The sequence below is a fragment of the Aspergillus nidulans genome, chromosome II (genome assembly GCF_000011425.1).
Source record: "Aspergillus nidulans FGSC A4 chromosome II".
In the NCBI taxonomy this organism is placed as follows: Eukaryota; Fungi; Ascomycota; class Eurotiomycetes; order Eurotiales; family Aspergillaceae; genus Aspergillus; species Aspergillus nidulans.
In genome coordinates, this window is record NC_066258.1 from 982,401 (window position 1) to 996,560 (window position 14,160).

Consider the following 14,160-nt stretch of genomic DNA (forward strand, 5'->3'; position numbering starts at 1 on the left):
TCCAGACAAGCAAGCGCTCGAGCAAGAGACGAAGTTCGACGTCCTACTGCACGTAGAATTTACCATGCTCCACTCGTTCTGTTACCCCGACAAAACGAGCTGGGCATGTACATGGACGAAAATAGAGATTGTTGTGAGAGACGGGATATCAACAGGAGGTGAGCGAGGTATGGAGAGGAAAGAAAGAAGATAAGTGTAGCTACCAAATGTATATTCGAGAAGTGAAATTCATCAAAGGGTTTCCAACGCACGCCATGGCTCCGCATAACAGGCAGGTAAACGAGTGTCAGGGTCCAAGGCTGGGTCGAAGGGGTGAAAAAGTAAATCAAAAAGTGGGTATTTGGGTGAGTAAGTAGGTACAATCGCAAGCGATGCGAGTTCCCCCAGACGAAGATACTAGGTTTTCATCTCAGAGCACCTAGCCTCTCGCGGATGGAGTCACAACCGTACCATATGGAAGCTCCATTTAGTGCGCGTGGCCGTGCTGGTGACGCTTGTGAGCGGCCAGGTGGTCGTGGTGACGCTTCTCAGCAGCCGGTGCGGTAGGGACCTGGACAACAGATGAAACGGTGCGGGTGACGGTGTTATAGTCTGTCGAGACAACGTCCACGCCGCCGACCTCGGTCTTCAGGGGAACGTTGTTTTCATCGACCATGACGACAATCTCCTGCTCCACCCAGACAGTCTCTTGCGTGACGGTGCTCTCGATATAAGAAGTGGTGGGCGTCGGAGTCCATGTCGAGGTCGAGGTCGAGGTGGTAGTGGGAGCCTCGGTAGTTTTAGCATCAGCGGCGAAGATGTTGCCGGCAAGATCGCTGAGAGCGGAAGAGAGGCTGACGCCCAGACCCGCGTCAGAGGTGCTTTGGGGAGCGGTGGAGGTTGGGACGGCAGTCGAGGACTCTTCGCCGACGTACTTGATAGGGAAGGCGTACTCAGGGCCCCATTCGACGGCAATCTTGTTGGGAAGACCGCCCTTGACCTTTTTAACGTCTTCGCTGGACAGGATGTCGGGAATGTCAACGCTGCACAGCTTTTGCGCGAGCTCGGACTGGAGTTCGAACACGGGGCAGTCCTCGACCTCGCCGGAGGGGTTGGTGCAGGTCTTGACAGCTTCCTCGAGAACACCAGACTCCCAGCCGTGCATGAAATCGGCGTGGTAACCGAATCCAGTAGGGTCGCCGGTGGAAAGGGCAAAGTATCCGTCGCGGTCCTTGAAGGCGTAGGTGTTCCAGATGGTCTCGAAGAAGAGCGAAACGATGCGGGTCTCAAAGCCCTCGGGGCAAGTGCCGTCCATGACCAGCGAGGGGTAGGCAACGTGGGAGGCATGGTCGTCAGAGTCGGTATCCTTGCCATTCCAGCATGAGGGGAACATGATTTCGAAACGGACACCGTCAGTGCAGTGCTCGTCAAGATAAGCCTTCTCCGGCAAGAAGTGACGACCGAGGGACGGCTCGGCGGCTTTGGCGTAATTCAGGCAGTTGAAGCCGATAGCCTTCTGTCGCAGGGCCGCCTGGCTAGCCTGGTCGCCTGTCCATTCCGACTTGGGAGGGTCGGGGATCGGCCAGGTGAAGTTGCGCTGGAACGGGTCACCAGCAACCATGCGGAAGTCCTCGGGGAACGCCTCCACATTGTCTCCGTAGAGAAGGTAGTACCTGACCACCCGTTAGTGATTGTCTGTGATGCGGCCGCAAGTTGTCACTCACACAAGCATTCCTCCGACTTCGTCCACAAGCTCGGAGTCGCCCGTGGCGTTGTCGACGAAGTACAGGGCAGGGGCCCAGTAGGCCGATTTGTCCTGCTTGACACCGCACGAAGTGCAGTCTCCATCAAGCAGAGTAGCCATATCCGCGGTGAGACCGAATCCTATTAAAGTTTAGCGGGTGAGCCCCACGCGTTTCCAACCGACCAGCTAACCTTTAGATCCGTGAACGGCGTGGACGTGGTAGGACGGCTCGCCGGGTGAGATCAAAGGATCCATGCGAGCGAGAGCGCTTCGGCCACGGCAGGGCAGACGCCAGAAGGCGTCAGCGACGCCGGAGAAGGCGGCCAGACAAGCTACCAGGCTGGTGTCCAGGCGCATCTTCGAAGGCATGATCGTGTCGATAAGGCAAAGGAGTGACCAAGGGTGGATTTCTTAAGGAGCGAAATGTGGTGAAGGTGCGTCTTCACGACTCAGTCGCGTAGCTATCGCTTGGTGTTAGTCTTCAACCATAGAACATAGCGAGATAAATTGCTTGGAGTTTGTCGTTGGACGGAAAGGAGAGTAACACTTGCGCCACTGCGCCGGGCAGTAGTATATCAAACGGGAACAACCAGGAGAACAACAAAGCAGGAAGGAGCGCATTCTCTAGACATCTCCGAGATTCAGAGACAACCAAAGGAGCGAACGCAGCGACCAGTCAGAAAGAAAGTCGCGGTTCCAGATCGACACAGTGGCTGGGAAGTGCAGACAAGGGAGGCTCCTTGCAGTGGAGGAATGCAGTCGGCACCCCTGCAGAGCCACGAGGCCTCAGAAGCCACCAAAGGTAAGGTCCAAGAAAGAGCAAACGAAGCCATAGCTGATCAAAAATAATTCAAATAAGAAGAAATAATAATCAATAGGACAACAATCATAATGATAAAAAAGAGATGACGACGAGATGAACCGGGGGGGTTTCGTGGTCAAAAACCACCAGCACCACTACCACCTCCAAGAAACACAACAACAAAAAGAAAATGAGATATCACCTACCTGCTAAAGTGAAGAGCGCCGGAATGAATGCGACCTGAAGGCAGTGTTAACGAAGAATCCAGGGACTCCAGCCGACACTGCGAATGTACAGACCTGAGATGTGAAGCAGGCCACACCCTTCAAGCAGGGGAATTAACGAGAGACTGGATAAAGCAGAGAAAGAAGTGGAGGAGAGAAGGGAAGGACGCGGAGTGTAATAATAATGAGCGAAGGACTCGACGGTAGCGTAGAAGAAGATTAAGCGCCGTCAGATGAAGGAATTACAATCATAATATGGAAATGGAATTGGAGGGGACCCAGACGAGAAAATGGTCAAACAGTTCCCATACAGGAGTTTCGCCTCGGCCAATCACCCACTCATTCCATTCCCAAGACTTCTGGCGGTAGACGGTGGTGGTAGACTACTCGGTAAGATATCAGAGATGATCCATAATGCTGCTCCCCGCCGCTAAAGTCGACGGGCTGGCAGCGCTATTGACTTTTGTTGCCAGATCCGACCGACGATGATGATCCAAATATCGCCTTTACTCTTCCTTCCGCCGCAGTTTAAGATGGACTAGAGCGCCACTGAGCTCATCGCGGGGTTGGAACCTGCAGTTACAATCAGGGGCTCTGTGAACGTCTACAGGGGACCACGTCTAAGGAGACCACGTCTAAGGAGACCACGTCTAAGGAGACCACGTCCAAGGGACCCAAAGTCTCATCTCCCAAAAGGTCAAATGGGCCAAGGAGCGCGAGATTGAATGAGATTGAAGAGCCCTATGGAAGACCCCAAGAGAGGCAGTGCCCAGTCACGGCACTCCACACCCAAGAAATTGGACGAGCTGATCTCCAGGGGCAGCCAACCCTCAACCCTGGAACCCACAGAGCTGTTGGGCCTGAAACTCGCACCCGATCCAATCGCGGTCGACCAAGCGTCCCCCAGCGAGTGAGGATACAGCAATGGGGGCTGGTGAAACGGTCGATGGGCCCGTCACTCGTCATGGTTCAACGCCGCCCAGTTGGCTGATAAGTGCCACCACTCTATCTCTCGTCACCTACCGAGTATAGTATCAGAATTGAAGTCAGGATACATCTTCATCTTTATTGTCGTCTCGTCTGGATCTTCGCTTTATACCAACGCCTCATCCCTTTTATCACCTTCTTTTTACCCCTCTTTTGCCTCGTTTTGCCGCCAAGCTCATCACCGCCTAACGGGACCCGCGCGAACGGTGGATCAAGACTCGGCAAACACTAGCCCTCTACAGTGACAATTACACGGGAGGTTGAGACGAACCCAGCGTTCCAATGTCGCCAAACTGCGCTGCCATGTCATTCCAGCGAGATGAAACCCACGTGCGTCACAAGAGTGGTCCAAGTGCGACGAGCCGAGCTTTTTCATTTCGTGTTCGGCCAATGAGCTGAGTAGCGGGGTGACGGTCTTGACAAAAATACCAGGTGCGAGCACAGCATCAAACCATTGTGTCTTTCGCGGATTCTGAAAATGATCCTGTACTCTGTGCATGATAGGTACTCTGTATCCCGTCCCTGAGTCAGGAAATACCGATCTTCCCACTTGCACACTATCACTTTCCGTCCAGGTTTCCGTGAACCCATGGGATGATCTGAAGATCTAATTGATGATCCTAATCTGCGTTCCTGATGGCAGAAGCTTGACTCTCGCATTATTATCGCAGTGTTCATGGTTCAACCATCCAATTACTCGTCTCCCCGCAATCGCACCCGTGGCCCCCTGCCCCTATTCTTCGTTGGTTATGTGGAACGTTTCTTCTCCCTCCCGCGGGACGCAGTCGGAATCTCGGGGTCGTCCGTGGCAATTGATGTCCGCACCCATACCCATGTGTTCGCCGTCAGTGGGGTGCAACCACCACCGCGTGTTGATTTTAAACCATGCTTCTAAATCGATGCATACTATATCCCATACAAGATCTGAGCTTGTCCGGGTTTCATGTCTATTCCCGGTCACGGTTCGCGCTTTGGGTCCCGTCGGCTGTGTGAGAGTGAGACAAGTGCGAACTTGTTCTCTAGTTAGGCGTCCCGAGCCAGTCAGGGCCCGAGCGGCAGGATCCGGGTACGATGCCTCTATACCGATATAGTCATGGGTACGAGCGCCGCAAAAAAATCGTCAGGAAGAATGAAGAGCCCTGGTGCGTGTTCCGTACTGGTTATACATGCCTTCGACGTACTTTGGTGAAGTCTAGGGGTAGTAAACAAGTTAGGTAGTGCGATCATCCCTTGGCTAGGGAGGCTACTGGATAGCGTTATTGGAGCGTGGGCACGAGGAGGAAGCGATGGTAGTCAAATTTCTTGCATTCGTCGGCAAAAAAAAGGTCAAAAAATTTTCTCCCCGACTGGGAGTCGAACCCAGGTCTCCCGCGCTTGCTCCTGTTAGGTGACAAGCGGAAATCATGACCGTTAGACCATCGAGGATTTGTTGTTGTTAGATTCTTAAAATTTTAATTGATATTATATGTCATGCGAAAATTAGGACTACAACGCAGCACCCTATATTAACATTCTTTACTGCTTTATCATAACATCTACTCTCATGGATTTAAGGCGCACTACACGCACTACATATCCTCTCCCTAGGGGTGTTTAAGAAATCAAATTTGTGGGGAACAAAAAAAAAGGAAGCATAGAGAGTGGGTGCTTGCTGCCGTGGAGAGGAAATATATACCAGATGTAGTACTGGCTATTCAGCTTGCAGTATATACTCTGCTACGCATGAATACCCATTGGATGCCAAACTGAATCATCTTAAACGTTCATTCAAGACTCCCCAAAATAGTTGTTCTTGTTTGACGGAACCCTAGGTCTACCGTGACTCAACTTCGATTGCATTGTTATAACTAGATACAGGTCGACGTATAGTTGTAGCGTGGCACACCGGCCAGCCCAATCCATCCCAGGCTCCACACACTTCATCCCTGCATACCAAACAGACACCGAGACATTAAAGCGGCCGGGACCGTAATATAATAGATGTCACGATTGGGCCATAATTGTTAGGCGATAAGCCAAACTCTACATGTCAACGGAGCCCTCGCACGACCAGAACTCGACACACCAGCAAGGACAAAGGTTGGCGCACTTAACACCCGAGCTTTCCTTACATATGAGTGTGTCCGCACCGCAGATACTGAGGGATACAATAACAGTCACTGTACTCGATTGACCTCAGCTGCAATCCCTTCATAGCCGGAACCAGCATCGACAATTATCCGTGACAACGTATCGAAAAACAACAGCTGCCTGCAAGAACTCAACCGATCCTCTGCACGAAGATGGCAGAATCTGAGCATTTTTTGGTCTCGCATTGGATTACTGGACACCAAAAACCGAGCATCTTGGCACAACATAAGAGGACAATCGCTAAAAGCGATGGGCTGGCTTTATGCATGGGAAGAATAAGCAGCCTGACCCGCCGACGAATACTGAAACCGAAGACACTCACCTGCAAGAACCGCCGCCCGGCACAGTAGAAGAGCCAACTACACCTAAATGGCAGTGTAGCAGCGAAGCTTTGCATCTGAGTATCACCCCGACTAGCTGATAGCATCTAGTTTGCCCAGAATATCAAGATCTAGCTCCACATCCCAGCCCTATTGCGCTAGCCCTAGATAGGTACATACATGGTCAAACCTAATCTATACAAGACACATATTGCTTTTCCTGAGCCCCAGTCCAAGACTGACCTAAAGCCCTAATTGTGATGATCACCCCGCCTGCTCTAAGATGTAGCAGAGTGATCGAGTCGGAGATCATACTGACGATACGTATCAAGCACGGCAGCTCGGCTTTGCGCTATCAGGAGAAAACCCGCAATGATCGTGGAATATACATTTACCAGCGAGTCTCATAAGACGTAAGGATGCAGTGATATTTTGAGCAATGGGTAGATGACATGTAGTACGTAAGTATTCGCTGCATCTGGGGCTGTTGTCTACTTCCGAATCCGTGAATAGTACAAGTACATCAAAAATAGTAGGAAACCCGCTACAATGCAGAGCCAAAGGAAAAAGACCCAAAGAAGAGGAATGACCAGAAGAGAGATGTAATTAAATCCTCACTCAATTGACCAAACAGCCAGCCAGAGGCCAAGGCGAATCAAATCAAGCCATGGTAAATCAGTCGACCTAGGTCATGATAACGCCCGGGGAATTAAAAAAAATAAGAAACGACGCAACCTGGTATGGTATCAGGCTAAATAACTTTTGTCTCATGCTGCAAGATCGTAACTGCGTTTCAACATCATTCCATTCCATCACGTCTTGACTACTAGAAAGTCGTAGGTAGACTCAAGCATCGATTCCACCACCGCCATGCAAAAATCAGGTAGTGTAAGTAAGGCTGTTTGCTAGTCAAAGCATCAAATAGGTGGTATTCTTTTCTTTTTTTAGGTAAAATGAGTGAGTGGCCGACATCATCTGAAAAGGAGGGACTCGTGGGGACCGAGGTCACCCCGACTCCGGCCTCGGTGGCTGTCGGGTAGAGGAGGGTGATTGTAGTTGGGGGTGGTTCTGGTTTTCTTGCACTGCTGTTTGCTCGCTCCAAGTGAAGTAGATAGGTAAATAGGTATAATAATAACCCAAGCCAATTCGCCGATAATGCATGCGAGAAATTGCGCGATTTAGATGTCGTTTTGTGAGAGTAAGACAGGATTCAGGCGGTTTTGTTGGGCGATTGAAGGAGAGCAAATAGGGCGAATAATGCGATGGGTGTGCAATCTCCCTATCGGGCCAATCGCAATCAAGGGTGATATCAATGGCACCGAAACAGGATTGAGCGCGGACTGACCGCAGCCCGTCGCTCACCGACCGAACTGAGCTGGTGTCGCAGCGCTTGGATTAGCTCAAGTCGGTTTCGCGGCGCACGGTCGTCTGGGGTTCGATACCCCGACCTCGCTGCGCTCGAAAATTTTCTTAGGCTCCGTCTGTCACAGCATCCAGTCCAGCCCGTTGGCTTCTTCCTCAATAGGAAAGACCTCGCGCGCGTATTCCTCCATGTCTCGCCAGCCCGACCACAGCTTCCGGGCCTCGTCTGTGACACGCTGTGAGATTACCCCTCCGGGACCCTGCATCATTCCCGCCCCGGCGCCCTTGCCGTTGGCTGGACCCAATCCCTTGGGAGATCCGGCTGCAGGACGGGAGAATTCGGGTAGAGGGAAATAAGGAGCCTTGTGCTCACCGAAGACCACCTCGATGGCCTCAAGCTGTTCCCGGTACCCGACTGGAATGTTGACTTTGATCTCGACCTTGGGGACCTGGACGTACGTTACCCGGCGGTTGAGAGCGCGCGAAAAGGCCGCGCATACTTGTACGGGAGATAGCGTCTCGAATGTGAGCGCAATCCTACACCAGTCAGCAAGTTCTCAATCTTCGTTTTCTTTCACCCATCCCCCATTCAATCGGCAACCTACCGATGACCGTTCCACTTCTGAGGCCCGTCTTTGAAAATCTGCAGCAGCGCCGGGCCGACGTCATGCTCTGCATCTAGCCAAGGCAGCGGGATGTCCGGGTCAAAGGGTGCATGCCACTCGAAAGTGCCGTCTGGCATGAGCTCCATCTGGAAGAGCGGGTATGGCAAGCTTGTAAAGTTGTTATTGTAGATACCCGCATAAACGAAAGTGGACGGCAGGCCGAGCTGGCGGACGTAGTTCTCCACGGTAAACTTGGGCGCCCACATGGGCACGGCGGGCCAGGGCCCGTAGAGCGAGTGGTCTGGCATACTGCTGTAGATGTAGTGCTGGATGGTACCGGCGCGCTTGGCGGCGTCGGCGAGGTCCTTGCCAATCGCAATCTCATCACCGGCCTGGGATGTGGTATTGATGAAGGCGAGGTGCGCGCCCTCAAACAGCGTGTCCATCAGCGGGACATTATTTAACAGGGGCCCCTGGAACAATGTGACATTGGGAATGGCCTGGAGCTCCTCTGCAATGAGGCCCTTGAGTGAATGGACCTGCGCGCGCACATGATGTCCGACGGCCGCGGCGACGCGGATGAGCGAAGCGGCCTGGCGCCCCGTCGCGTTGACGACGGCGATTGTCTTCTTTTGCTGGGCCATTCGGACGGCTGAATCCTCGACGGGTCCCTGGCGGTGGGAGTCTTGTGGGGGACGACGATGGTGTTGTCAAGCAGGTGTCGAGCAGAGGTGAAGGATCAGGGGGAAAAATGATTGAATTATGCGGGGTAGTGGAAGAGCAGACGCAGCAAAGCCCGACACCCAATGGAGAAGGAGGGCTCGGCTGGAACCTGGAGAAGGTCAGGTGGAATCCGCACGGCTTTGACTCTTGGGCTAGAGAGCCAGGCTAGTCAAGGATGGGTCGAGAGGCCGCAACCAGGAAGCTGCGAAAAAGTCGGGACTCGTCAAGGCAAGGAGGAGTAGTGGGGAAAGCGGAAGTGGGAGAAGAGGCCGCAAGCACGATAAGATCAAAAACTCACCCGAGACGTTGGAGGCTGAGACGTAGGCTGAGACGTCGGCTGAGAAGTATAGGGGATGTCGCCGTATAAAGTAGACAGTAAAGTAGACAGTAAAGTAGACAGCCAAGCAAGCAGAGAACGAGCGATGATTCCAGAATGCCGCAATCACCGAAATCGATGGTGCAAGAAGAAAACAGAACGAGGAGCAAGCAGCCTGGAAATCAGGTGCAGTGATATGATCACCGTCCGGCACCGCGTGCCTCCAAGGTTCGACTCGCGAGGGTTTCTGTTAGCTAAGGCTGCCGATTATGAATAATAGGAATGGGAATATGGGATGGCCAGGTGCACCAAGACTTCTGGCGAGTGGATATTCCGAGCTGCGAACCTGATTAAGATTGTCGGCTGAAAAATTTTCGAGCTTGAATGCTGGATTTGATATCTGCGTCTGAGACGTGGATCTGAAAGACTGGTTCCGGGATCAGGCGGGCATTGACCTGGACAGGACCTGGACAGGACCACAACGGCTACGCTGAATACGGCTTCCGATCTGGGTCCGATGATATTCACATTATATACTCCAAAATAGTTAGGGACTCAGCATTCCTTAGAGTCAGGACCCGTACGCCAGGTCAAGGCTACAGGATCAAGGTTATATGATGGATCATGCAGGATCCTCGTTTCTTTTTTTCGATCGCTTTCTAAACACTTGCTAAGGGATTCTTGGATTCTTGGTACGGGACGTTCCCGCACGCTTCGACGTGCCTCCAGAGGAGCCAGCCGTCGTCGCTCAACACTCAGGCCAGATAAGCCGCAGCAGAATTCTCGCAGTGACGCCAGACCAGACTCGCTGGAGTCGCTGGAGTCCAGACTCCAGCCCGACGGGAAGATCGCACACAGGCCGACCAGGTTGGTAACGAAAAACGCTGCGGTCGTGCTGCGTCGGCCATTGATTTCTTTCCTTTACGTAACACTGGAACTGCCTCAGGCAGCGCTAGACACGTTGGTGTACGGAACCCGCAAGGCTCTTCCGGCCCAGCAGTCACGCCGTCTTACTGTGGCTACAGATCGAGAATCGATCCCAGAGCCCGCTGGCGGTCACACAGTACGGTACACCGTACGGTGTCCGTACGGCGTCGAGCACGAGCGCGACTCGGATATTACTTGCGGTGGACATCCAGATAGAGACGGACGAGCTGTTCATCGAAGTCAATCATGACACCAGTCTAAACCGGTTCGGGAAGGCCTAGGGCGGTCAAAAAAGCAAATCACTAACACCCCAGACATGACACAATCCTGGCCGGTCTTGTCCGCAGGTCACGGGTTGGCAGCGTCGGCAGCCACAGACGGATCCTAGCTGGGTACTGCTGGTACTGCTGGTACTGCTGCTACCATTGGTACTAGCTGGATACTCAAAACAGCAGGCCCCCGGAGAGAAAAAGAAACGTCGACCGCCCGGCTCAGCGCCCGGCTCAGCACGTCCGCTGAGGAAATGCCATTCTCAGTCCTCGACCAGCGCACGTTGACTCGCTGACCAGACCTGAACCGCCGAACTCGAGATCCATACTCCATCCCGACCACTGACCAGCCAATCTATGCCCCGCGGCGTTCCACGGTGTCGCCAAGCCCAGTGCATCTCCATGTTGATATGCTGGAAACCGTGACCGGCACTTTGACGAGTCCCACCGCTACGGTAGTCGTGCGTGGTTTTTCTAGCGTCCCACGGTCGTCGGCGAGGCGTTCGATCGGAGGGTGCTCATTCGAGTCTGATTTAGTCTGATTTAGTCTGACTCGGTCATTCGAGTCTGCATAACATAAAAAATACCAAAGGAATATAAAGGACCTTGGAGATAGAGCATCGGTAGAGCGACCGAGATGGCGCAATCCGCAAGGCGGGGTTAGCTTCCTCGGATCTTTTTGACAGAATCTTGGAGGGGTATGAGGTGCGGAGAGGAAGGGCGTCTCCGCGGAGAAGGCCCAGCGGCTGCTTTCGAGTGGCTTTCCGTGCTGAGGTCATCCTACAGTCCTCTTAGTCCTGCCAGTTCCCCTGCCGGTCACCTGCCCTGGGCAAGCACTGGGCCCGGCAGACGCCGCGCCCAGCCCTTCCAGGCTGGGTACCTGACTATATGGGGTACAGCGTCTGGTACGCGGTCCCCCTCTTGCCCTTGCGAGCAGCGACCCTTATTCCTACAGCCAAGCACAAGCAATATAGCCGCCAGCGTGCCCTATCAACGATCACTATCACTCTCGCCTATCTATCGGCTTAGACTATGTAGACATCTATTGTAGCTCATCGAGGATCGAGGTCAAGGCGCAGATCCCGCCATCGGCCAGTGCGACGACCCTGCGCGGTACCCGTCCCCGTCGACTTCCTCCATCTCTCTGTCGCTGATTTCACGTGGCCCAATGCCGGCCAGTCCCCAGATGCCAGGCCGTCGTCGCGCCAGCAGCTGTGCGGCCGTCCGCTCGTCAGAGTGCAGGTGCGCGCCCGACTTCCGCAGTAGAAGCACGTGTTCGGACAGTCCAGCATTAGCGGCCAGGAAGAGCGGGGTGCGTCCGTTGCGATTCCGCAGATGCACCGACCCGCCCTGAAGCAGCAGGAATCGCAGAATATCTACGGACGGTGATGTTGCTGCCAGATGCTGTAAAGCGTTAGCGGTGTTGCTAAGCAGGGAAGAGAAGAAGAGGAGAGAAGAGGAGAGAAGAGGAGAGAAGAAGTGAGAAGAAGAGAACGAGGAGAAAAGCTTACCATTGGAGTGTTTCCGGAATAGTCAGCATCGTTCAGCAGCCAGTGATGCTCGCTCTTCAAGAGCTCTTCAACGCGAGCAAGGTCCCCCTGCGCGATGGCGTATCCCAATATAGTGAGCGCCTGAACGCGCTCGGGCAGAGCTCCATCCGGATGGCGGAAGACTGGCTGCGACGACTCGGTCAGCTCGCCGCGCAGAGAGACGGACATCTTGCTCGCCACGAGCTTGGGGTCCGCCCCGGGGAGCGCCAGCAGGTAAGCCAGCTTGGTTAGGGCAGCTTCTGTGGTCATGTCTAATCCCGCGACGACACCGGCCTTGGAGAGACTCATGCCGGGAGCATACACGGGGCTGACACTACCGGTCAGACCTGGACAATTTAGTAACGTTGATCGGTTTCTTCTGACGCTATGGGTTACTCACATTGAGTGACATTGACGATGACGATCCCTCGCGCGATCGCGTCAGCAAGCACCTTGGTCATGGCATTGTCCTGGCCGTGGGGCGCGTTCCCAGCGCCAAACGTTTCCAGGACCAGCCCACGCAAGCCCTCCAGCTTCAACACCGCATCCACCATCTCCGGCTTGATACCTGGGAAGATACGGAGACAGGCGACATGCGTCGTGTCCAGGTTTGTCTGGATGCTAAAATGCTCAATGCTGTTCGGCCGGTTCACGATTTCCCAGTTGACATTCGTGCGCATCGACGTCGTGACAGCCAGCGGCGCGCAGTTGGGCGAATTAAAGGCATTGAAGTCGCTGGCCGCTACCTTGGTCGCCCGGTAAAGCACGAAACAGCTTGTTGTTGAAGTACAGACAGACCTCTGGAATCATGAAGTGGCCAGCCACAACCAGTGACCCGAGTAGGTTATCTGTAGCGTCGTTCTGTAGCTCCAGCATCGGAGCCTGGGCTCCTGTGAGGATCACCGGCTTTCCGAGGTTCTGCAGCATGAAGCTCAGCGCCGAGCAGGTATACGCCAGACTGTCCGTCCCATGGAGCACGACGAAGCCGTCGAACAGTGTGTAGTTTCGCTCAATGGTCCGCGCAATCTCAGACCAGCCCTTAGCGTCGATGGAGCTGCTGTCGAGCAGCTCATCGAATTCAAAGACAGTGTACCTCACTCGCCGGCCGTATGCTGTCAGCGGAGTCCGCAGACTCACATGAGCCTTGATCTCCCCCACGGCGTTGGTCACCACATCCATCATAGTAGAGTTCGACCCATCGTTGAATGTCGGCACACGAGCCAGGCATTGTTTCTGGAAGTCTCGTGCTGGTACTAAGCCCGCTGGCGACGGTCGCATACAGATAGTACCCCCAGTCATGATGATCAGCACCCGAGACTCGGGCACTGGGGGTTCCATGTGGCCTTCGGCCAATTCTGGAATCGTATCATCGGCGGCGACCATGTTGGCAGTAAAGTAACCCAGTAGGGGATAATCCTTGCCAACTCAACAGCGTCTAACAACAGAATCGACAACAGTAAAGCAGTCCTTGGCGAGTCGAACACGACCCAAGAATAGCACAGATAAGGTGTAGTATCGCGATGGGTCCCGAGCTGAAAATCTTTCCGCGCTCCAAATGCAGTCTAGATCAGCCGAGATAAGAATCTGGCCAGACAGTATCAAACCGCCAGAGTGATTGTGGTTTTTTGCGCCTTTTATAGGAAAGTGACAGGAGCTCAGGGAGACAGTAGTAGCAGCAGTAGTGCGAGCATCGTTCCCTCGTTTTATTCTCTCTGGTGTTGAGAAAGTTTTTAGCAGCGGCCTATTACGTACGGGATGCGCCTCTGTGGACGCGGGCAAGGAGATCCTGGAGCCACTCCGTGTTAGTGTACCGCTGCGAGATTTTTGTTGCCGCCACTCTTTCCTTTCGAGTATCTGAGACAAGGACAATGTCCGTGGTTGGCTTCCGACGTCGGCATATGAGCTTATGCATGAGTTGACATTCGAGAGATGACGTCGAACTCAACCCGTTGGAATTACTGTTGGCCAGAATGAAGTAGAAGTTGTTCAATCAGCAGGCGAAAAAGAAAATCGGACTGTGCCATTGATTGGAGCCGGCCTGACTTCGGGAAAATATATCTAGAACCAGATACGGCATCGAGTTCAAGTCGAGCTGGCCCAATTTGGCGAGTATATCCCTATCACTTCAAGATCAAAAGACGGTGGAGGCAAAATCTAGGTACGAAGAAAATAATCAGTCGGTCTTGTGACGTTCCTCGAATCACGGGATTCAGGGATCAAAGCGACGACACTATAATTCGTAC

At 53.5% G+C, this 14,160-nt stretch overlaps 3 protein-coding genes across 3 annotated transcripts, besides 1 other annotated feature; all 3 read right to left on the reverse strand.

The window, feature by feature from the left end:
* Positions 1–14,160: part of a sequence feature (contig 1.141 1061..203328(1)) that runs on past both edges of the window.
* ANIA_08167 (DUF1996 domain-containing protein) lies at positions 467–2,869 on the reverse strand (the record flags this gene model as incomplete). The annotated part of the gene is made up of 5 exons (XM_676344.2): positions 2,825–2,869; positions 2,732–2,765; positions 1,915–2,184; positions 1,704–1,863; positions 467–1,652 (listed from the first exon to the last, which is right to left on the reverse strand). Exons 3-5 carry the CDS (start codon positions 2,090–2,092, stop codon positions 467–469), a joined length of 1,524 nt encoding a protein of 507 aa, XP_681436.1. The 5' UTR covers positions 2,093–2,184; positions 2,732–2,765; positions 2,825–2,869.
* Positions 7,671–8,797, reverse strand: ANIA_08168 (protein nmrA; the record flags this gene model as incomplete). The annotated part of the gene is made up of 2 exons (XM_676345.1): positions 7,671–8,085; positions 8,154–8,797. The coding sequence occupies 2 exons, from the start codon at positions 8,795–8,797 to the stop codon at positions 7,671–7,673; spliced, it is 1,059 nt and encodes a 352-aa protein (XP_681437.1).
* Positions 11,457–13,572, reverse strand: ANIA_08169 (protein apnA; the record flags this gene model as incomplete). The annotated part of the gene is made up of 4 exons (XM_676346.2): positions 12,716–13,572; positions 12,318–12,663; positions 11,900–12,264; positions 11,457–11,792 (listed from the first exon to the last, which is right to left on the reverse strand). Exons 1-4 carry the CDS (start codon positions 13,298–13,300, stop codon positions 11,457–11,459), a joined length of 1,632 nt encoding a protein of 543 aa, XP_681438.1. The 5' UTR covers positions 13,301–13,572.